The sequence below is a fragment of the Prinia subflava genome, chromosome 5, assembly GCF_021018805.1.
Source record: "Prinia subflava isolate CZ2003 ecotype Zambia chromosome 5, Cam_Psub_1.2, whole genome shotgun sequence".
NCBI lineage: Eukaryota > Metazoa > Chordata > Aves > Passeriformes > Cisticolidae > Prinia > Prinia subflava.
In genome coordinates this window covers 14,402,197-14,426,293 of record NC_086251.1, presented here as the reverse complement: position 1 = coordinate 14,426,293, position 24,097 = coordinate 14,402,197, and the positions used below count along the sequence as shown (strand labels likewise).

General features: G+C 39.1%; 1 protein-coding gene across 1 annotated transcript in view; it reads left to right on the top strand.

Annotated features, from left to right (window-relative positions):
- ABCC8 (ATP binding cassette subfamily C member 8) overlaps positions 1-24,097 on the top strand; it is a 73,694-nt gene that overhangs the window by 18,363 nt on the left and 31,234 nt on the right. Inside the window, exons 8-17 of the mRNA XM_063398098.1 lie at positions 935-1,090; positions 7,256-7,390; positions 8,363-8,525; positions 12,156-12,196; positions 12,487-12,632; positions 16,677-16,782; positions 17,004-17,114; positions 19,021-19,096; positions 19,187-19,292; positions 23,514-23,549. Coding sequence (XP_063254168.1) covers positions 935-1,090; positions 7,256-7,390; positions 8,363-8,525; positions 12,156-12,196; positions 12,487-12,632; positions 16,677-16,782; positions 17,004-17,114; positions 19,021-19,096; positions 19,187-19,292; positions 23,514-23,549 — 1,076 coding nt within the window. The remainder of the gene's footprint in view (positions 1-934; positions 1,091-7,255; positions 7,391-8,362; positions 8,526-12,155; positions 12,197-12,486; positions 12,633-16,676; positions 16,783-17,003; positions 17,115-19,020; positions 19,097-19,186; positions 19,293-23,513; positions 23,550-24,097) is intronic.

The window sequence follows — 24,097 nt, the reverse complement described above, 5'->3', positions numbered from 1 at the left end:
AAATACAAGGACCAAAGCAAGAGCAATCACAGAATAGCTGGAAAATAGTGCTAAATAAAACTTTGTTTAAGAAAAGCTTTGTATTTGGTGTTCTGGATATTAAAGGTCCAGATAATGCAAATTGGCTATTCAAACTGGAAAATTTTTAGTCAGCACTCTTAAGGAGCAGATCAGTGTTAATGACAGTCTCTTTGCCAGTATTTTTATACTTTTTTTCTCTTTTTTTTTCTTAAAATATTTTCTCTCTTCCTCTCCTGTGTAAATCTGCCACTGTTTAGTGTGTCCTATTTGATTTTTACCAAACTAGTTGGTAAAAGTATGTTTTCATTATTTTTTACTGTTATTTTTATACCTGGTGCCTGACTTCTGCACTGAGACAACTGCTTAATTCAGTACAGAATTGTACCTGTGACATTTGCTGTCTGTAAATGAAACTTTGTAATGGAACTGAGTTCTCTAAGCAAAATGTAGCAATGTTCTCAGCCAGGAACCTTGTTCTGAAGTTGGATGGGACCTGAATCAATTGCCAGAGAAAAATAACCAGGATTAGAATATGCTGAGGATTATATATTGACTCTAATAATATCTTAGTGTTAGTTACAGGAAGGGCACTCTGTGGAGATGCTGGAGGTATAAATCATAGTTGCTAATATGATTCTTGGGCATTTTTGGGCAGTGAAGGTTTCATTCTCTTACTGATGCACAGGGATGCAAAAAGGGAATACATAGACAACCTCGAGCAGGTGGCAGCACTGTGCTTTGTGTCAGTGAAGAGCAGTAGGTTTAAATTTTATGAAATAACATAAAAGGCCAAACTTTATTTTCTTCACTCAAATTACTGGAAATACTGTTTTCCCTCAACATGCTGAGCCTGGGGATTAGATGGAGCTAGAAGCCTCATTTTATTTCTTTATCCTTTTGATCTCTCTTCCAGACAAAAATATACAATAAAATTATGCAGCTTTCAACTTCTAACATGTCAATGGGGGAGATGACAGCAGGCCAGATCTGTAACCTGGTTGCCATAGACACAAATCAGCTGATGTGGTTCTTCTTCCTCTGCCCTAACCTTTGGGCTATGCCCGTACAGGTAAGGTGATTGAATGTGCTTTTGTTCTTAATGCACGTCAGTCTGCAGTGGTTCATTGCATGGGAGTATTATAAAAGTGAAGTATTATTAAGTTAAAGAATAACTTGAAATAAAATTTCAAGCTATTAACATCTAGAAACATTGCCTGTAATAGATTCCACATCTGTGTCTGGACTTTAGGTATTCATGATTGTATTAGGATCTTGGCTGCTGCCAAAAATGCTTTGCATGTGTAACAAGAATTTATAGGGTGCAGCAGTTCCAGTGCATTCGTTTATTACATCAGGGAAGATAACTGGAAGATATTGCAATCATTTGTCTTCTGAATCCTAACAGAAGCAAGAGAAGTAGCATAAATATGATTACTTAGAGATGATCCTTTGGACATCCCTTGAAAATACTGCTGCTTTTTGGATGACAAACACCACAGTTTGTCATTGTTTTGGGGTTGATTTTTTTTTTTGTTGTTATGACATATTTGTTATGCAAAATGGTTTTGCTGCTTTATCCTCTGTGTCTTTAGCTTCCTGTATGTAAATACCAGTCTGATCCCTTCAGTCTCCTTTCCCACTCGGATCACCCTATACTTCTATTTAAGAATTTTCTGTAAAAGCTGCAAGCATGAAGTTTCATGTGATACTCAGTACCCTGCAAGTTTTCCTACTTTCTTCCAGCTACTTGGTGCATTTTTGTTGGGTGTGCTTCAGTGCTAGCAAATACAAACAGAAGAGGCAGTAGAGTTTAAATTCGTGTCTTGGTTTGGAAAGACAGGTATCTGTCAAGGAAAACTGGAATTTCCCTTGGAATGGAGAATGTAAAACCTCTCCCTCCAAACTATTACAATTTTGCAATTAGGAACTTTCAGGCAAAAAATATGGGAGTAGGAATAACAGTTGTTTACTCTGAATATTAATAATATAAATGTAGTAGTACGAAAAAACAAACAAGCAAACCAATGAAAGTCGTAGAAAACCCAGACAGAGCCAGAGATACGACCTGACACCCTGTTGTCATGGTGTTGGAAGCAGTCCAGATAAGTCCTCCTGGAGTAACAGATGTTGTTCTGTGGAGTAGAGATGATCCTGTAGAAAAAAGGGTCCAGTGCTGGTGAGATGGGTTCAATTTTCCTCTGAGAATTCAGTGGAAAAACAGGCTAAAGTGGTGTTTGGGATTGCTGGTTTTTTGCTGGTGGAAAGGCTTTGTCTCCTCACACTGGGTGGAGCATCTCACAATGGGATGAGGTGATGTTATCAGTCCTGTGAGAGGCCTTAAATGGCCCATTCACAGGTGATGTCCCTCAGAGGAGGATGGGGGGAGGAAGAGCTAAGAAGGCACTGCCTTATCTGGTGTTTTCAGGTGTCCCATTTACAGAAGGCATCTGCCCTCTTTCCACCCCTAGAGTTACAAGAGATAAAGAACAATATCTCCCAACCGATTTCAACAGATGAAAATGGAATACACAATTTTGGTTACATTTTTTCAACCTGAGACAATTCACTTATTGGTGAATTTGGTATTTTCTAGACGTATAATTTAGTTGCAAAAACATGATGAAAACTTCATGGTGTTTATGTCACAAGGGCACTTTGGCACACAGAGGCTGATTTTGCTGGTGTGTAAGTCAGAAACTCACAAGTAATCACAGCTTTGCATTTTGGGTTGCTTGCCCTTCCCCAAAAATTAAATGGTTTTCATGAGACTGTGTATAGACTGCAATTGGCAGGTCGTATTTCCAGGCAGCTTATAATGTGGTTTTAGGGGTGTTGCTTAGAAGTTTTTGTCCGTCAGCATCTTATACTAGTGATTTTCTTCTGTAAAATGTGAAGCATGTAAGAGAATGACATTGAAAAGCTGGGAATGGGAAGGAAAAGCCAGCCATTCAGATAACTGGATAAACTGTATGAATGCTTTTCAAAGAGTGAGGTGTTAGACTGCTGGTCATCAGGATTTTTTCTGACAATAAAGATATTTACTAAAATGGAGTGGATTTTGTAATTGTTCCTGTTGAATACAAGAGGTTTTTCTCAAGCTGCTAAAGATCAGATGAGCAACTCCTCTTAAAATCTCGTCTTCAGATCATCTGAGCATGTGATAAACCTGATTAACATCTTAACCTGGGGAAAAAAAAAAAGTCTAATTTAGCTATATGCCCTGATTTTTTCCCCTCACTGAGGGAAATACTTGGACGGGGAGGAAATGCAGGTCCTTTTGTATTGTCAGTTATAGTGAGTCTTTGAATTCATCTTGTATCTTCTTGTATAGTCTCAGTCTTGGGGAGTATTCATTATCTGAAAAACCAGTAAGTGACCTCCTGAAATACTCTGAATCTTCACACTTTTGCCACATGTTTGAAACTTGCTGTGTAACCACAGATTTTTTAGTGTCTCTGGTAGTGGGGGTAGGTTGCTTCTGAAATTGCAGTGGGACATGAAGGAAGAAGAAATGTGCCTGAATCTCTGATAAAACTCTTGCTAGCTCCATGAGACTTGTGCAAAGCCTCAAATCAGGATAGTGAGCATATTAGGGTGTAAACAATCAGGAGCTTACTAACTGATGGCTTCTTTGAGCTGTGCTTTCTGTGTGTGAGGTGTATAAAACCATGCCTGTTAAAATATTAAGATTTAAGGTGATTGTGGCCATATTTAGGTCCCAGTGTGGCTGCATTCACACAGTATAAAGGCATTTTTCTCTTTCAATGCAGTTACTCCTGCACAAGAGGTATGGACTAGTTTTTCTGATCCACTCTAGAGGAACTTATATGGCAGTTTAAAACATTTTGCTTTCTAGAATTAAGGGAGGGTGATGGATATAGAAGTTATCATCTGGAATTTTTCAGAAGCAATTTGACTTATTTTTTGCCATGGTTTCCCTGAAATTATAGGTGGGGGAGAAAAAATGGGAACCAGATTATTTTAAACTGGGGGGGAAATTATCAAGGAATATGTCCTAATATTCATGTCTAATTGCAAAAGAGAGGATAATTATAATGAAAACAAATTAAGATGAAATATAATATTAAATATGGTTACAAATTGGCAGTTTGTTGGTAATAATTTGAATATCAGGGTATTTTCGTTCTTTTTATGAGAAGCACAGTAAGAAGTCAGTGATTGTAGACTGCTAAAATGATCTTGCTGAAAAGCTATGGAGTATTAAGAAGAGTCCACTCCCTTAATGATAATGTCTAGGATCTCAATTATTATAGACAAACTATGTACAAGCTACAAATTTCATGTACACTTATTTTCTAAGACCTCTCTGGCAGCTCAGTGTAGAGAGTGCTTTAGCGCAACTGAGAATTAATCCAATTCCATTGCATATTCTGTAAGAACATTTTTCTCTAATGGGCCTGAAGTCACAGATTCATAAAGACTTCCTGACAGTCTGCAGAAAATACAATTATTTGCATTAAAACTCCCCCTGTGATGCTCCTTACCAGACGAGGACAGTCAGTGCCGGAGCGTGCTCCTGTTCTGTGGGTGGTGCGCTCCTTGCCAAAATCAGTGAGTCACATTGGTCACTAAGGCTTCTTCAAAACCTTTTTCCATAGCGTTCATTCAGTACCTTGTTTTATGAGGTAGTGAAAACAATTACTGGCTGCTTGAAAGATGGCTAATGCTACGTTGCACAAACTCTATTATAATTTAAAACAGGTTTTTAGTTGTTTTGTAGCTCTTAATCTAGCAATCCGCATTTCAGCATCTGATATTGTAATAGCCGTTCATGACAAGTTAGGTTTTCTATATAGTCTAGATAATTTGAGCCCCATCTTTGCTGTGACTGGAGTCAATGGGAATTTTATCGTTGCCTTAAGTTACTGTTTGAATGTTATTGAAATCCATGAGAAGAGGCCTAGGGATGCCAATCAGTTGAAAGATCCCCTCAGTAGTTTTGGCTCAAACCCTGGGAGCAAAATGAGGCCTTATAAAGACCTTCCCCCCCATGCCTCCATTTTACAAACACCCTTGTTTGATTTCATTGTGATTATTAAAAAATCCTGTATTCTCATCTCCCTGGCTCATTGGTAAGGGATAGCTTACAGTTGTAATGAAAGGACATTTGTCTCTTTCAAAACTGCCCACAAAGCAGTTTCTGGCTGAAAGTATTTGCCATCCTTAATAAATAATCAAGACAAAATAACCAGAGCTATTGGTGAGCTTTTCGCTCCTGATATATATCTCTGGCACAGAAGAGCTTTGGGATTTTGATGAAAGAGAAGCAGTGTTTCATTACACAGGCTTTTTTTTTAAATATTATTTTTGCCTTCTCAGGAATATTAATGAGAGCCTTCCCATCTGCCAGATACTGTCCCCCAGAGCTCAGATGTTATCTGTGTACTCTTTATTCTTGACTCTGTACTTCGCGATGTGATATAGAATTATGTTCAATAAGATTTCAGCTCTTTTGAGATACAATTATTCTTTACTTTTTTCCATACATGCTGAACATATTTCAAATGTTTGCCTGTATTATCACATTATAAATGTTGGGTGACATCTTTACAGGATTTAGTATACATTATAAAGAAGATGAAAATGGATAATTTTTAACCTATTGGAAACATGGGATTTTTATTGCAAAGACTGACCCTCAGTAGCTAGGATGAATCACAAAAGCACCTGTGAGCTAGCAGCTCCCTCAGGCTCCAGCTGGGACAGCTTTCTCCTTGTCTATGGGAGAAGCTGATGGTCTCTTTTTAGAGCCAGGAGGTCCCATAATGTCCTTGACAATCAACCAGGAGAGAGGGAAAGCAGGAAAACAGGGACTCGGTGTTCTGCATTGGCTTCTCACTGTACAGTGCTTTCCTGTATTTTGAGTGCTCACAGCATGTGCCCATGATGAAACTGTTGGGAGTGAAAATCTTGATCTGTAAAGACCAAGACCACTTTCTGTTTTGGAGGAGAGCTCTGTCAGGGGTATCTGGCAGAGGCCTTGTGTGTTTTGTTTGGCTTCAGACACTCATTAATTTCCTGACTTCAGGTGGAATCAGATTGCTCACTTACTCATCACTGAAAGATTTTTTAATTTGTGATTTAAACTTGCCTCTTACTGGATTTGTGGTGCATAGACAATGGGATTTTACTTTCATGTCAGTGCATATTTTCTAAGTCAATACTGTGGCTCATTTTGAGAGTCATGTTTTAGTTTAGCTCAGCTGCAGAGGCATCAGAGGGTTCCTAGGAAGAAAAAAAAATCTTTTTTCTCTCTGTGCTTTAAATTGATGGAAATGTGGAAACTTTAAACTCCTCTTTTTCATGTAAACAGCCAATTCCTATAAATGTGTGGAAATAGGCATGTGACTATTGAGCTTTGAAATTATGGAAGATTGCTTCTGTGAAGGTTATGAGAGTGTAAAAACATAGCAAGAATAGTAGATAACATTTTAAGGAAATTTCCAGTTATTGGGTATTTTTAATTAAGGGAAATTATATATGAAATTAACTTTATATCCCTGTGTGTTTTGATTGATTTATCAGCTTACACTTTCAAATACTTAGACTGTCAATGTTGCAGATGGTTCAGAAGTCAGTCATTACAATAGTGATAGTTAACTTTGGTAGCTTGTATATATTGTTTGTGTTTATTGCGCTGCTTGCAGTAAACCCTCTCCATCCAGACTGTGACTTTCTCTCTAGATCCTTGCTTATCTAAAGACAAAGCTTTTTTTTTACACTCTTTCTCTAACCCTTTTTCAAAAGTGATTGTCTGTCTGGCACTTAGATTCTTAAAACAGATCCTTGCCTGTTTATGTCAGAGATTATCTGAGGTGAGTGTTCTCAGTGGTATAATGTGCTATTTGGAAGTATTTTTAAATTAAATTTTTTAAAGTGTTTTTCTAGAATTTATTTGTTTTTAAATAAAGTTCTTTTAAATAGTTTCGAGAGTTAAATTATGGAAGATACACAAACCTGTAAAACTTTGTTTTACTGTGCATAATGGGGAGAAATACAGGACCAGAAATACAGAGAATGTCCAGACTGGGGAGGAGCACTGGGTGGGTCTGGGTCTCTGAGAGAAGCCTTGACTGATCCCGTTGGCTGTGACATTTGGGGTGGCTGTGACTGCAGCTGCTGTTGGTTGAACATTGTTCCTTACCTTGAAATTGCCCTTTGTGGTGCATACCCCAAGTGAAGACCTTTCCCTCACCTTTTTTTATCCCAACAGATAATTGTAGGAGTTCTTCTGCTCTATTACCTTCTTGGAATCAGTGCCTTAATTGGAGCAGCAGTAATCATAGTCCTTGCACCTGTTCAGTACTTTGTAGCAACAAAACTCTCACAGGCCCAGCGAAGCACATTGGTAAGTGTCTTCCAACTCATTCGTGATATAAATGTCATATCTGGTAACTGTGCATTGCTCTGTGCTTGGAATTACAAAGCTAACCATGGATGTTGATCCAGAATTGCTTTTCAGATGTTTCACAGTGTTCAAGAATGCCATGTTCAAGAATGTGAGCTCTTAAGTGTAAGCGGTAAAGACATATTTTTTGGGGTTTATATTTTTCAGCAAGTATAGTTCCCTAAGAGCAAAAAAAACTTTAAAACCTTCTAACTTACAATAGATGATAGTAGTCATTGACTGGAGTAGCTTTGGGCAGTGCACAAGTGAGTGAGTTGTGCAGGGCAAACTGTCCAAGGGGAAAGGGAGTAGGAATGCTGCATCCAGAGTCGGACCCCAGGTGTGGAATTCTATCAAACAGATTTATTTAAACAAAGTCCATGCAGTCCTGACTCCCACGGTGTGTGCCTCAGCTGGGGAGCTTAGAGGTCTGCTAAGTCACAAGCTGTTCTTTGATCTCTCACTTGGCTTGTCTATATTTTGAATCACCTGCATCAGTGCTGAAAAAGTTACCTTGCTTCATTGGCATTCCCATGCTCAGCTGCCCTGAACCTTATTCCCCCTTTCAGCAACTGTTGCACTGCCAAGGAAGCCACAGGAACTTGTAATAGTGCCAGAGCTTGCTGAAATCTCTTCCACCACAGATCATGGGTAGTAATGAGAGTTATTTGTGCATCTTCCTGTGTGTAGAGGAATTCCTTCCTATCAACAGTATGCACCCTTCCAGAAGTGTGGACAGCATTCATTCTTGCAGCATCCAGTCATACAGTCAGTGTCACGTGGAAATTCCTGCAGATGGGAGCAGTGCTGTTTGTGATGGAAACATCTGCACTGTGCAAAGGGGGCTGCTTATAATTTTTGTGTCATCCTTATGCTTAGGGAACTGGTGTTTTTACTGTACTCTCCAGGTAAATGTGTGTGTAAATGTTGCAGGAGTACTCCAACGAGAGACTGAAGAAGACAAATGAGATGCTTCGGGGCATTAAGCTCCTTAAACTCTATGCTTGGGAGCACATATTTCACAGCAGCGTGGAGGAAACCAGACAAAAAGAAATGACTAGCCTCAAGTCTTTTGCCCTTTATACCTCCATATCCAGTAAGTCTGTTCCTTCATCGTAATCCACTGCTCAGCTAAGTGCTACTGAATTATTAGCTACTAATGAGTTTACCATGTCTCTGTTGAGATTATTTCAGTTGCTTTAGGCTCTCATCTGTACTCCTCACTTTCCATCTAGTCAGACCCTCCATTTAATTCAGTAGAACTTTGCTTGTATGGGAAATATGCCTAAAAGAGAAAATGAGAGCTTCAAAGAATTGACTTTTTCTAGACAAAAGCTTTCAAGGGACAAATGTTTCACAGACTATATTTAGCCAGCAACAGTCTCTTCTAGAACACAGCATTCAAGAGGCAGCTGATCTTGAAATTCATTTGTTGAGGGTTTTTTCTATATTTTCCACAGTTCAGAGCGTACAAATAATGTGACAGGCATGATCTTTGCACTGAAGCTCCAACAGGCAGTACTTACATGTTCTTACTCAAAACTTGGATTTCTTGTTAAAACAAGTGATTCTTAAAACCATTTCTATATCCTGGAAAGAAAAACATGAGCGTCCTGGCAATTTAATCCTTCTGTGTCCAGATTCTTTCCTCTCCTGTTACTTTTCAAGCTGCTTTAAGACTTTATTGTGCTTTTAAAAAGACCTACAGAAAATTAACTCTGTATTTGAGAAGATTTTATGCAATTCCTATATAATTGCTGCTGTAATATTTTAAAAATAATTAGTAAAGTCTCACTGAAGAATATATAATCTGTGAGATATTAATGAAATGGAAAATTTTATTTCATGAAGAAGCTTTTGAGCATTACTTGATACCTGTATAAATATCTCCTGGGGTAGTAAGGAAGCTGAGTTCTTATGATCACATAGGTAATGTACTCTAAGGGAAAGATCATGATCCCACTGAATTTAACTGACATTAAATTGAGGTATTCGTTGTCTTCTGAGATCAGAATTTCTCTCTGGTGACCCTAAGCATGGTGGGCTTGGAGAGGAGTTTCTGTTTTGACATAAAACAGAATTTAGCTGCAGGCTGTGAGAACAGAAGCTCTGTCTTACACCCAGATCAACATAGAAGGGTTTCCTTTGTCTGCAGTGCTTCATGTGGCATTAAAATCTGTTTATAGTCGGGGCTGAGGGTTCATCTGTAGGGCTATGCAGGCTTATTGGATTCTAAATCCTCACAGATTCATTTGCAACAGCTAGGAAAAGGTGTATTCATCCCAGGGGTACTGATTATTCTGTGAAGCAGTGCCATAAGCATCTGTATTATTAGAAAAACTTTAAATATTTACTGATGTTTCTTGAAACATTCCAAGTTTGCAATTGCATTCTTATTTTGTATTATGTGTGATATTTATGTTTGTGCAAGACACAGGAGATAACTTCTCAGCTTAGGGTAAAGCAATGCAGCTTTATGTTAATGGTGCTTATCATTTTGGCTTATAAAGGTTTTTATTGTTTCAGCCTAGGAGTTCCTTACACCTTCAGATTTTAGCTGAAATTACACTTACCTTTGCAAACTTGCACTTCTGCAGACTAAAAAGGGAACATAAATACTGGAGAATTTGCTCTTTTCTCTTACCTTAAGTATAATTAGAATGAGAGGCATAATCCACCCAAAACACGTTAGCTAATATTGTAGTGAACACATGATTTAATTTCTTTAGGGAAAAAAAACTTAAAAGGCAGTAGAGGACCATGATTTAATTTATTTGTGATCTAGAGGAGGGCAGACAGATTCTAGAACACTAACAAAGCATAAAAGAGATTTTTATATGTAGTTCTTTCAACAGAGTGTTGAGTAGACTCTGGAATTATTTTCTAATTGCACATAGCTTTTAACAGAAATGAAGAATGTGGTTGGAGGTATTTTATTCATAAGGAATAGATTTGCATTGGATTGCAGAAAATATATCTACAAGTTTCAGGGCAGCGTTGGCTAGACTACAAGAAAATTCCATTTCAAGACCACATGGAAATTGGATCTCGTGTGCCTCACCCCTGTGCCAGGATCCAGGCTATATGTATATAGAATTGTTCATGTGTACTAAAAGAGCTATTTTAGAAATTACCTCTTCCTGTATTTTAATGGTATGCCCCCACCAGAATCAAAGTTGGGTGACATCTTTACAGGATTTAGTATGCATTAAAACTCAGGAAAGACAGAGAAAGGAAGGAGTGGTTCTCCTACTTCTATGATTTTTTGCCTAATCTGTCAGGAGCAAAATAACTCCAGGCTTTCTCAGAGGAAAATAACAGTGGTTACTAAAATATCCAGACCAACTGAACATTTTTCCCAGTTTTTAGTCCACCTTTTCCAGTAACAAAGTCCTTTTGACTAAAATTAATTAAACATGAAGTCTTAGCTGCAAAATAGAGTTATTTTAGAAAGTATTTTATTATTCTGGACACTTGCATAATTGGAAAAAATTAAAAAAGGAAAACAACCCCCAAATTCCAATGGCTCATATTTGTTTGATTGAAAGAAGTTTGAAGTCCTTTTATGTATTGGTGGTCTCATATAATAGCAAAATTCAGATCAGCTTCTTGGGAGCCACCAAGTAGTCCAGATGTCTTAACTGCAGCAAGCTTTGCCAACCCTACAGGATATTATTCCATCCAGCTTCCTATTTGACAGGTATGGTCTTGTACTGTGTGTGGACAGGAGTAGAGCAGAATCCATCTCTGAGAAACTGCTTGGCTTTGCTGGATTCTCTCACCAGATTCATCCCTAAACCCGAGTACTGCAGCAGTCTTAAAGGCACATTGCCAAGGCAAGGATTTAATGGCATTCAGGAGGCCAGAGTTGTGGGCAGCAGGCTTCCCTTTACAATTTCTGTGCTGTAACTGCTTTGAGTTGATAGAAAGTGTGAAAGCTGGTCAGGAAGTGGAACCATTAAAGACACATGAGAGGCTGCTTTGTGTTCCAGCACAGAAAGAACATTTTTCTCAGAGAAATATGTTGGGTTTTTTCCTGAGGGTAAGGTGTAAATGATGCATTTCTAGACTTTAATACATGTTAGTCTTTCAAAGCCTAAGCTTTTATTTTGCAATTACACACACTAACATACTTACATTTTCAAATTCTCCCCTCTGACAAGGAATTAGGGCTACATGCAATAACTCAGCTATTTTGTATGAGTACAGAACTTATGAGTATGTTAGAGGATTCATTAAAGGTCATCTAAATGTAGGCAAGAGAAATATCTGACACTATATAGAGTCACTCAGGGGTTTATGCTGAGAAAAGGATGGCCAAACAGTCAACCAGAGGAGTCAAACAATGACACTTCACATGCAGTAGCTGTGTAGAGCTTTTACTGTTTGAACATTGCTATATCTGAGAGAAGAAAAGGACAGGCACAGTTTAAAACACAAAAGAACTGTCTAGCCTTTTCCTGTTACACCTGTACTGATGCTCTATTTTAACTTGAGAGTCTATATTCATTGTGTAGTTTGCTTACATGAGATAAAGTTGACTGAAGGTCAAAATGAGACGGTGATGATTAAATAATACCCTCAGGTTGTGATAGAGGGGACAGACATGCAGGGTAAGAGCATAGAAAACACCATTGTAAAGCAGCACTAGTTGTATTTTAGCATTTATCATGTCTGAATGAAAACTCTAATTGTTCTAAATGTTCCTACTTGTTTTCTTTCACAGTCTTTATGAATGCAGCCATACCAATTGCAGCTGTACTTACAGTAAGTATGGACTTTCCTAAATAGTGTTAATTATGACTGCATTTTCAAGTGTAAGTGATGTGAAATTGGGGAAGGAGGAGAACAGGATGCAAACCTGCTGCACATTTGCAGGAGAGAATGGAAAATGCCCACTTGCCTTCTGGGAGCAGAAGCAGCCTGGAGCGTGCAGCACTCTCCCAAACTGTTAAAAGAGTATGAATGAAGATTCTGTAAATGAAGTGCTTGTGAAATATGAAGTCTTTTTCTTTCTTTATGGCAAAGCACTGACAGTGATGTTTGTCTCTTTGTAGACATTTGTTGTCCATGCTCATCTGACAAGAAAGGCTGACTTCTCCCCATCAGTGGCATTTGCCTCCCTCTCCCTGTTTCATATCCTTGTGTCTCCGTTGTTCCTGCTCTCAAGTGTGGTTAGATCCACTGTCAAAGCATTAGTAAGGTGAGAACTAAATTAAAATTAAATTAATATCTGTGCTACCACTTACCCATTTCTGAGAATGTGTCCCTTGCTCATTTTACTATTTTGAGTTTAGAAATATCATGGTGATTATTTATGTTTTTGTAAACTGCTTCCTAACTTTTTTCCCCTTCATCAAGCATGTGGAAGGGTAAAAGGTAACCACACAAGGACATGTGCTTCAGCATGTATCTCGTTTTTCAGCTGCTGCCTGTTTGGGCAGAGTTAGACTGAAACAAGCAAACAAAAACCCTTAAAAATCACTTCTAAGAGTCACAGTATGTTAATGACTAGATGTCTAATCCAGCCTTGATGAATTTTTACTTTCTGATGAACATGTTAGTTTGAGTGTTCAAAAGCTAACCAAATAATAACCAGCAGAATTGCTGTTTCACTGGAGGTTTTGAGTATCAACAGATAAGTGTAAAAACCTCCTAATGCTTTTTCATATGCAGCGTAACTCTACCTGACTGATAGGGGAAGCAGAGTTTGGTCTTCCTTCTTTGTTAGGACAACTTTATGACCTCCAGTGAAGCTGTATGACAAGCTTATTAAAACTGTGGGACAGATACTGGACACCAGCCCTTGCTTAATTGCCTTTGTGTTGCTTTGGATATGGAAGGGAGACTGCAGCACGAGGCTGAGATTGCCTTCAGTGTTTGAAAATTCCCTGACAGTGCAAAGTCACAGCTGTGTCCTCTCTCCTAAGGAGTGCGAAATCTGAGAGTATCAGCAGCTGGCAGGAAATGTTTTGCAGCCACTGTGGTAGTCCCTAGAGCCATGGCAAATTGGCATGCCAAGATTTCAGCCAGCAAAGTGCCTGGGAGCCCACACTGACTCTGCCTATTACCAACAGGCATTTATTTTGGCTTGTCTAAGGATTTCTTTGCAAATGAATTGTGCTTGTTAGTGCCACAGGAACAATTAGAGAGTGATTAGTATCAGCCAAGTATTAATTGTTGCTAGCTGGGAGTTCTTCATGGGTTATTCTGAAGATATCTTCTTGTTGGCAGGCCCTACCATTTGTGGTGCAGACAGGAATCAAACTGTATCAAAGCTGACCTCACCCTTGCCTTCCTGGCTGTCTGTATCGCCCAGGTAGTGTTCCAGAGTGCGTTGTTCCATAGTGCTGGTGGTGCTGCTCTCTCTACAGTACCTCACCCTTCAGAGGAATATTTTGGAAGCACGTGCCAGATATTTTCAAGCCATGCAAAGACGTGCTTGCTTGAATAGTTTAGTAAATATTAAAAAGCACACAGCTGAGTTTGCACCAATTGAGCAAAGCTATTGTTTGCTTGCTGCAGCTGTGTCCTACTGTTACACCTTCCTGCTAATAAGTATCTGGTCAGGTACAGGTGATCTAACTCGGCAAAGTTGTATTTCAGCTTTTTTAGGCTGAGATAGTCTAACTGGTTTTAGCAACTGTGCAAAGACAGATTCTCCTGGAGTGACAGAAAGGGTCTAAGTGAAGCAGAAGATGATCCAGCAGTGAAACTAGCATGTAAAGGATAGTAAGAGAGTGGTACTGGCTGTGCTTCTCAGGCACTACACAAACCCTGCTCTATCAGTCTTTGGTGCCGGATGCTACCAAGGACAGCGATATCCATCAATAGCCTTGTCAGTATCTTCAGTCATTACACATATGCCCAATTGCAAAGCATCCCTGTGGATTGTCATTGACACACTGAGAACCACTGTGTGATTGACAGATTTAAAGCTTCTGTTCCATGTAGGACCCCTAAAAATTTTCCAAGTTATGGCCTTGAGTGTCTGCTTCTGAGAGGGGGAACTGTTCAAAGTCTTTAGGAAGGTGCCAAATTCTGATACCTCTTGGTATAGTGGTGCTTTGGTGTGTTTTTTTTTAACATGTGGAGTGTTTCTGCCACTGAAAATTAAAACTGAGGAGCTAATTGGTGTATTTCATCAATGTGAGTCTTCAGGGACAAAGGGTGCAGTGTACTGCTTTCAATCAGCAAAGGTTAAGCAGCAAGAGTGGCATTGTGTCTCTTACTGGGTTTCCTGTCAAACCATCTTTCCAGTCAGCTGGGCAAATAACCGTGTTTTAATCAATACATCCTTTCTGTGGCTTAAAAATAAGTTCCCCTGTGGAGATATTGGAATACCAGAATTGCACTGTCAGCAAGAGCTCTGCAGAGAACGTCCTTTTTCTGTTCTTTAAGAGTTTAGAACTGTCTGGCATCCTGAAATAAGAGCTGTTGCCTCTAACACAAGAATTTCTCACAGCTCTACTGTGTTTCTTCAGTAATTGCTTCAAGAGGAGTAATTCCAGAGTTATGCAGAGTATGGGGCAGGGATTTGCAGAGAGTACAGACACCTCGATACATAACCAGAGAATAAAATGAAAATTGTTGGATGGCTTAATACAAACGTACTCTTGTTTGGATATGCATGGTCTGAGAATGTTTGCTGTCTTCTCTTCCTACCCCTCTAGACCCTGGAGCAGATACATGGGGGACTTCTCTGTCTGCTCCCTCTGTCTTCAGAGCAATTTCTCAAATATCAGTGTAATTTTGATGCAGAGAATACAGCTGCAGCTGCATATCAAATCCATATAGGCAGCATCTAAATCATCATTTGGTTTACAGACATTTGAAATGTTCTTTTAAATGTTTGGTTCACTGAACAGAAAGATTCCTAGCCCTGTTTTCCAGAGCTTTGTGCAAATAGATATGAATATTTCAAGCAATGGAGGTTCTAATCACTTCCTTTGAGATGAAAGACCTTCCCATTAAGGAATTCTGATCAAAAATTGATCCCAAATTAATTCTTATTCCTCTTATCCCATCCCAAATAGTTACTCTTCCCCTTTTTGTTGTTTAGATTGTAGTGCCTGCTGTAGCTAAATTCCCTCCACTGAATCCACTTAGAGATGCACTGCTCTCAGTCCTCAGCTGCCATTAGCAATGAGGTATGTTGGCAGAAGAACTCTAGAACCAGTTCTCTGCTTGGCAGTGCCCGGGTGACTTTAATCTCTGCTGGCAGGACAAGAGTTAGCTGTGCAGGGAGCCTGCCTCAGGAAGTAATGCCCGGATCCAACAGTGTTTTGGCATCAGTGGGGGATCTCATGAACATCTTAGAAGAAACTAAGTCAACTCTTAAAAAAGAAACCCCTGGTAGTGAAATGGAAAATAAATCTTGGCAGATTTATTCTTATTTTGTAAGATTGGCATCCTAACAGATCACCACTTATCACAGTGCTTCAGTGGCATTGTTTTTCCTCTTTCTCCCTAGTTAGCCTAAGGCTAAACATTGAAATCAATTTTTTTAGCTCTTGTCTGTAAATTTATTTTTAGGCCTTCTGGCACTTTATCATTTTGAAGACTAATAGTTAACTGATTACCAGCTAATTGAGCTCCTTTGATGTTGAGTTCATGATTCAATCCAATTCTTTCACAAATTTCATTTGCTGTCCCTGTGAGTAGATTAGACATGCATTTTATAAAGTCAGGTACAGAGATAAAATTGATGCCCTGATCTGTTAAATGTCTTAATAAAGGCACATTATCTCTTAGCTAATTAAATCTTGAAGCAGCTAGTGAAAATTTTATGCCTTCTTTGTTGCTGGTTGTCAGGATTCCTTTTCTATCTCATCTGTTGAGTACTATTCTGTTAAGGTATATTCTTTTATCTAGTTACCTTATGCACACCATATTTCACCAGAGCTGGTTGAATTTGGCTCAGGGTGTAAAGCTTTCATAAGACTGTTCAGTACGACTGACTGGGCCACACTTGATCTGCATAAATGACATTAATTCTGCTTGGGTGAGTAGCTTCAAAACAAGCCACTGTTGTAGCTTTTCTATGTCCCACCAAATGCCTGAAAAAACCTTTGTGTGAGAGCTCTCATACACCTTTTCATACACCTTTAACAAAAACATGAACAAACAAACTGTGCAGCAGACAGCAGCTGAAGTACCAGAAGGGATGCTCTGTAATAAACATTACAGTGAACAAAAGTTTTACTTCCAAGGTTGAGGTGTGACTGTGGGGTTTTTTCCCTTTCAGTGTGCAGAAATTGAGTGAGTTCCTGTCAAGTGAAGAAATTGGAGAAGAGCATGATAAATCTTCAGAGCTAAGAAGTGCAGATAATCACAGCAAGTACCAAGCAGTGGTGAGTAAAGCTGTCTCATTGCCAGTGAAGTGGCTGCAGTCATTTGTACCCAGAATAAATTTTTCACTTTCCCATTTCCTACTGATTATTTCTTGCAAATGCAAAACCTCTATTCTAATATCCTGAACTGTATCATTCACACTATGGTTGCTAGGGTTTAGGACATTTTGCTGATGCTGCCACCAATTAGTGCTTATTTCTGTCTTTCTGATTTTGCACAGCCACTCAAGGTTGTGAACCGCAAGAGGCCTGCCAGGGAGGACTGGAACAATTACAGCTCTCACATGAGAAGACCCATTAACATCACAGAAGCAGATGATTTTTGTGTAAAGGTGATATGAAGGTCACTCTAATAACACTTATATTAGCTCACTAATAGTCATTTTTGTACTCTGATGGCAGTTTCAAGTTCAAAAACAAGCATTTGGTGTGAACTGTCAGGCACTTGTGCACTTGTCAGATTAACCTTCAGCTTTCTTGTATCTGTCTTCTTTTTTAAGAATTAACTGCTAATATCTAGGTTGTGATCAGTTGCAATTGTTCCTCTAAATTTCACCCAGCCATTTTCTATTTCAAGTGTTTAAGTCATTAGCCCTGTTCTCAGTTCCAAAAATTTGAACTCAGAACAGCATAGGTTGGAAGGAACCTCAAAAGATCATCTGACCCAACCCTTTATGTATGCCAGACTCCTTCCTCCAGTTCCAGAGTGGAATATATATAGAATAATGGGATGAAGAAAATCAAGAAGAATTTGTTGTAGACGTTCCCAAAATAATCTCATCATGGACCTTCCCTTCCTATTTTGGAATTCTTTGTAGCCTTTCCCCAGATGAAATTAAGAACTAACTCCCAAAGATCTAACTTGTCCGAAGAAAAAATTACAGTTACCCATGCCACTTTGAAGACTGATGCTCTTGATTTGCTGTGGAAATGGCCAGAAGTAATAAAAATCCTGATGGTTGTTATAGTGATGAAGCTGTTTATTTAGGAAGTCTGCTGTTACATTTGCATTTCCAGCAAAAGAGGATGAATAATTCAGTTTCATGGGACTAAGTAGGACAACTGGTAATGCTTTCAGGTTTTTTTTAGACATACTGGATTGATGCAGGATCCTTCTTGAGCAGACTTCCAGGAAAAAAGGAGGAATATTTGAAAGAGGATTTTAGGGGCAGTGCTGGGTCAAAAGACTGCGTGGAGTGACAGCAGAGGAGTTTGTCACAAAGGAGAGGCTGGTGCAGTAATCTCTGTAAGGCATGAACACAAAGCCAGACCCAGGGATAATCTTTGGCTCCATCTGCTGACACCATTGTCACCGATGGCCCCTGGGTCAGGGAATTTTACAGGTTCTGTCTGTCTGCAGCTCATTGCCCAGGAAGGAGCCTTTGTTGTGAGAGGATCCTCTGGCTGCCTTTGGTAATCCAGAGGGAGGAACACCACGCTCGCTTTTGCTCAAGATAGGTGTATCAGTTTTTCTCAAGGGTCTGATAAAAGTGTCCCCTTCCACGCATTGTAGATGAAAAATTGTTGTACCTTGCATAGCTGGAAGGTTTTGAAGGCTTTCATGGCTCTGGAGAAGTGAGAGATGAGGGTCCTGGATAAATGTAGGCCTTCTAAAATTGTCTCCCATTCCTTGTTTCTCATAATATCCATGGAAATCTTAATTTAAAGTCTGAACAAGCTTTCCTGGTTTTTGTATTTTTCAATGAAACAATTTCTGTATCTAGCAAAACCTAGATTATCTGAGAGTCATGTCAGAAATACAAAGGAAAATGCTGTAATGGGCAGCAACATCTAATTTCATGGGAGATTCTGCAGGTCTGCTTGGAATTTGGGTGGTGTAATTGCTCTATAAGCTGCACTGTGTCTCGAGTGACATTCAGGGCTCTGCAGAGAGCAAACTGGGCATGTCTGTAATTTAATTGTGTTGTAATCGTTTCACTTATTACATGTAGCCACCTTACAAACAACAGAACAAGAGAAACTCTAAATGGCAACTTCTTTTCCCCTCATGAATTCTCAGTAATTTTCTTGTAGTCTTGTTTGAGTTCAGAGGTTTCTGCCCATCGAAGATCAGTCCTTTACAAAGTCAGTCACTTGAAGATCCATTTCCTGCATTGGGCAAAGGCTAACTCTCTTCCTGTGCCCAGTGTAATGAAAAGAGAAGTCTCTCTGACATTGGGAAAAAAGTGAGCTCTAAATCTGGGTTTCTCTTTATCTTTTCTCTCCATCTTGGTATAGATCACAAATGGATTTTTCACTTGGACACCTGAAGGTCCTCCAGCATTGTCCAATATTGATATCCGAATCCCTCAAGGTACAAAATTACATCAGAGAAACAGAATAAGATATTTTTCAATAATTATTTGGCAAATCATGATCTTATGTATACCTTCTACCCTCCCAGGTCAGCTAACAATGATTGTAGGACAGGTGGGCTGTGGTAAGTCATCTCTCTTGCTGGCCATACTTGGTGAGATGCAGAAGATCTCTGGGAACATATCCTGGAGCAGGTAGGGGCATTTAATTTAAAATTCTAATTTAATTTAAAAATTCAGCTTGACTAGAGCAGTAATGCAAAAAAAGCCGAAAATCTCACCTGAGAACTTGTGGAGTTGGGGGTTTTCTAGATACACAGTCAAGATAAAAACCTTACCCTAAGATTAGAAAGAATGCCCAACCAGGGTGAAACAAGCTGCCTATTCCACTAATAGAAATGGACAACCATTCTTGGGCATTCTGCACTCCAGCAGCATAACCCGAGTGAAATTGTTGCTAATTAGGAAGTAGAATTGATGAGCTTGAGGTGTTGTGCAGCTGCAGAATGGTGTTTGCACTTTCAGGCCTGTGCTCGTGTCTTTGCAAGGAGCTCTAAGAGGTGCTGGCTCACTAGGAGCAGTGCCTGGCTCAGATGTGTGCTCCACCCCAGCACCAGGCTAGTGCCTGAGAATTTGAGGAGTGTCTTTCAAGTGGCAGTGGCCTCAGAGTCATCCCCCGTGCATCCTGCCTGATCTGACAGGACTGTCAGCCGTGTCCTTCCCTTCTCTCCAAGGGACACAGCACCTGGGCTCTGACAGCCACTTAGAGATTCCACTCGTGTCTAACTCTGTATTTGCCTTGAAGGGAGGGAAACAAATGGGACTGAGCTCCAACAGCTTCTGTTGGGACTTGTTCTCTTGACCCTCAGGCATGGTGACAGATGGTAAAATATATTGCATCTCCTCTATATGGTTTCCATTAAATTCCTGCTGTCTCTAATATACAGTTTGATCAATGTGTGAACATTTTTGGCCTGTTTATTTCACAGTACCAGACTTCCTAGCCATATAGACCTGCATTTTGCCCTTTGGGCTATGACTATTTGTAGGTAAAGCTCAACAAATTGCAGAAGAACCTAGAGAAACAATTTTATTTCCAATTGATTGGGAAAGAAAAACCAGGCTACCTATAAATCAAATCTACACACTCTGATGGACAGAGGGTCATTGTTACCCAGTGGATTCTGCAGCGATTTTGTGGAACAATTCTCTAAATTCCTTGTGTGTTTGTCAAGAGATGTGATTTATATCCAGCCTTCATGTGTAAGCCAGTCACACTACTCAGAATTGCACGTGCTTTGATAGCAATAGTACAAGAAAGGAAGGTTGTCTATTTTATAGGTGGGGAAAACGAAACATAAGAAGATGACCCTTTCAGCTAGTGAGGGGAACAAGAACAGAAACCAAACTTCCAGCATGTAGTGATCTATCCATGGGAATATACTTCCCTAAGCAGAAAATCAGACTGTGGTGAGGAACCATACAGAATCCCTGCAGCCTCATTAGGTGAACTAACTTCATTTCAGCAAGGCTGTAATTTTTTACAGATGACATAACGTGATTAAGAAGTGTAATTTGAATGTCTGATGCTAAACTAAAACAGATGACATGATGTTTCTGATCAGAAACTGTGCTGTGTTTTTAAATAGCACTTGTTTAGAAGTATGTTCTTCACAAGAGTGGAAAGGTCAGGGCTGGTTTTCATGCCTTCTATATGTGCCAAAGTATCACAAGGTGAAATTCAGTTGTTATCACATTTGCTGCGCTATCTGTCAGATATGTAGAAAGGGACTTGTGGCTGAAACAATCTGAGCACTGTAAGTGCTGGCTGCACTGGGACAGATTAGGAGTTGTCTCATCTTTCAGAGCTGCTGCCATGTGCACTGGTCTATTCAGAGTGATGGATGCAGCCAGTGTGGGCTGCCCACCTGTGTTGTGAAGCTATCAGATGAAAGCTCCCTTAATTTGATAAGCAAATACTAATGCCTGACTGGGAACATGCAACCTTATCCCAGGTTCAAGGAGAGTAGTCTTATCAAGTAATCACCAGGGCTGCTAGCCTCAGCTCAGGCAATGAAAAGTGTCACCAAAATCACTTAAGTTCCTTGTTACAGCTCTTTCTTTGGGACTGCTTGGCTTCAGTCATTCACGTTACAGAATAGACCTGAATTAGTTCATCCAAATTTCCTTCCCTTCCTCCAAGGTCATAGCTATGAAGATGAAGGATGTATCCTGCTGACATGTCACTCAGTGCTCAGGAAATCTGGATGCTATTCCTGACCCTTCCCTTGATCTAATGGATAGCAAGTCATTTTCCTATTCTTTGCCCCCATGCTTTATGAATAAAACAGGATTAACTGTGTATCATTTTTGCTTGTTTCTCATAAAAATATTTATTTCAAACCCTTAAAAATAATGTAATTTATTCCTGGGCTAGGAGGGAGATAATCAGAAGTGAGCCATGGCTCATTTGTGATATTTTTGTTGTTTGTGTTACAGTGTGTGTCCAGAAGACCCAGCTCAAATTAATGCCTCTTGTGCCAAGCAGTCTGACACCATCTCAGTATAAATATTTTATAATGTGGTTAGGGATTTAACAAAAGTAGAGGAATCATTATTTATGTTCTGCGCAGGTGGTAAATGGTAATGATTTGGCCTGTTACTGAGTAAATAAATATATTATATGCCATGCTAATTTCTTTTGGGCAGTATCTCACTTTTAATAGACCCAATTCAAATCTTGTTCGAGTAAATAATACCAAAAAACTGACCTAATTGGGAAATAGTTTGCTCAAACATAATTGTCATTTGGTTTAAAGAGGACATACATTCTTGCATGTGAATCTTGGGTCCTTATAATGTGAAGGAAGATAGAGATTTAAGGTTGCTAGCAGTAGGTTTTCATCTTAATGTGGAATTGACTGTTTTCATCAAATTTGAAAAAAAATTGAAGTTGTTTTTATGCAAAGTAAATTGGTTTTTAAAAATACATGTTTACTGGATGTTTACAGAAACATCCAAGTACTTAATTCTATTTAAGTGGGAAATCAAAATCTGAAGGCTTGAAAATCTCAGTAGGCTCATCTTTGCATCTTTAGACATCTAAAATACCTTGACAAATTAGATCTAGACCTCTTTATCAACCATATGTTACATTGGCATTTCAGCACTGGTAGGAGATCAAGGCATCCTTAATTGCCAAGAGTATGCAGGAAAAGGGGGAAAGAAGGGATAGAACAAGTGGGGGAAAGTGGGTTGGGAAGTTTGAGCTAAAACTCCAAGTGGAGAATAATTGTTTTCCTGCTACAGAGCAGAAACAGAGGTCAGGGAATTGATATGCAATTGGTTCAGAGTCTTTGTGTTCTGCATGGAAGGGCTGGAAGAGGTATTTTCTATTTCAGCCTATCACTAGTTCTGTAAAGAATGTGTTTCTAGTTAATCATATGCAACAGGTTCATGGGTTTTTGGATAATGAGCCACTGAGTTCACATGGTCACTTAAGACTAGTGGAGTGTGAGCTTTACTGTGGAAAAGGTTTGCTCAGTACACAGACCTTTGGAGTAAAAGTACTGGTGGCTGGTGGTGCTCTCCAATTGTACAGTAAATTTAATTTAGATATGGTCATTGCTTATTATGCATAAACTTTATGGAAATGTCTTGAACCAACCTTTTAATCTGCAGGTATAGTTCTCTCTCCTGGATATTTATAAACAAATTGTGTTGGCACAAAGTTAATGAGACTGTCCTCTTTAAAGCGTAAAAGGCTTTGTTCCTCCTTGATTTTGTTTATATCATTTGACACACAGATTTTTCACTCTTTTGAATGGAACTGATTTTAGCATCAGTAATAAGTATGCCCAGTCATCCTGTCAAAACAACTCTGAACATCTTTGTGCACGTTCAAAAATAGCAAATCCAAAACCTGTCTGTCCTTTGGACATGCCTACATTTACACAAGCACATCACCCCAAGGATAGGGCTGACATAGAACACAGTATGTGGTGAGATTTGGGGTTCACACTAACCCATTATGTGCTGTAAAGGTGCAGTTACTGTCATGAGAAAAAAAACCCAGTATCATGAATTTTGTTTTCCCAGAAAATGAACTTTTTATAATGGAACTGCATTCTTGTCACAGAAGAACTTCTCAGTTCTGCTAGCACCTCCAGGACAGGGTGGAGGTGATTTTATTTGTTGAGTCAAATTAATGTTTATAAGGTAAAAAAGGGTCACCAAATCTTTTTGCCTGATGAAATCAAGCCAGTTTGTGTGGAAGGAACAGATGCTGCACTGCAGCCCTGTGATAAGTAATGTTTGCAGCCAGTGCACTAAGTGGAATTTAATAGTTTTTCTTTCTGAGGCAGATTGCTTGTGCTCACTTAAGTAAACAGTCTTTGCTTTCTATTTGTGATGCAGCTGCACTTCTGACAGTGAGACGGGGGAAGATTTCAGGTATGGTATTGTGTGCAATTATTGGTTTTTCTGCTAAATCAATTGCAGTAGAAAAAAACAGTTTTCTAATATCTGTGCTGAAGATATAGAGTCAGAATTCTGAAAATCTGTGAAATTTTAACTGCATTATCCCAGGATACAATTTTTGAAACCACTTTAGCAAGTAATGAAAATAAGAGTTGGATTTCTGTTATAAAAACATTGCCATTTGGAGATTTTGAAAATTGTATTCTAATATGTTTGAAAATCTTTCTCTAAAGATCTGAACCAGATTATTCTGCACTTTGAAAAATGGTGTCAAGTATTTTAAGGTCTCATTTATTAAAGCAAATTCTCCTCATTACCCTTCTCTTCATTTTTTTACATCCTGTCATAAGTTTTTCTCACCTACCATTCTTCAGGCACATACAGAGAAGTGTGGAGAGTAAGAGATTAGTCCATCTGTTGGCACAGAAATTATTTTTACCTGACTAACATAGCTCAGTTTTGATTTTGGGAATATCTGCCAAATCAACTAAGAACAAATCTTTCTGACTTTGGGGCACTAA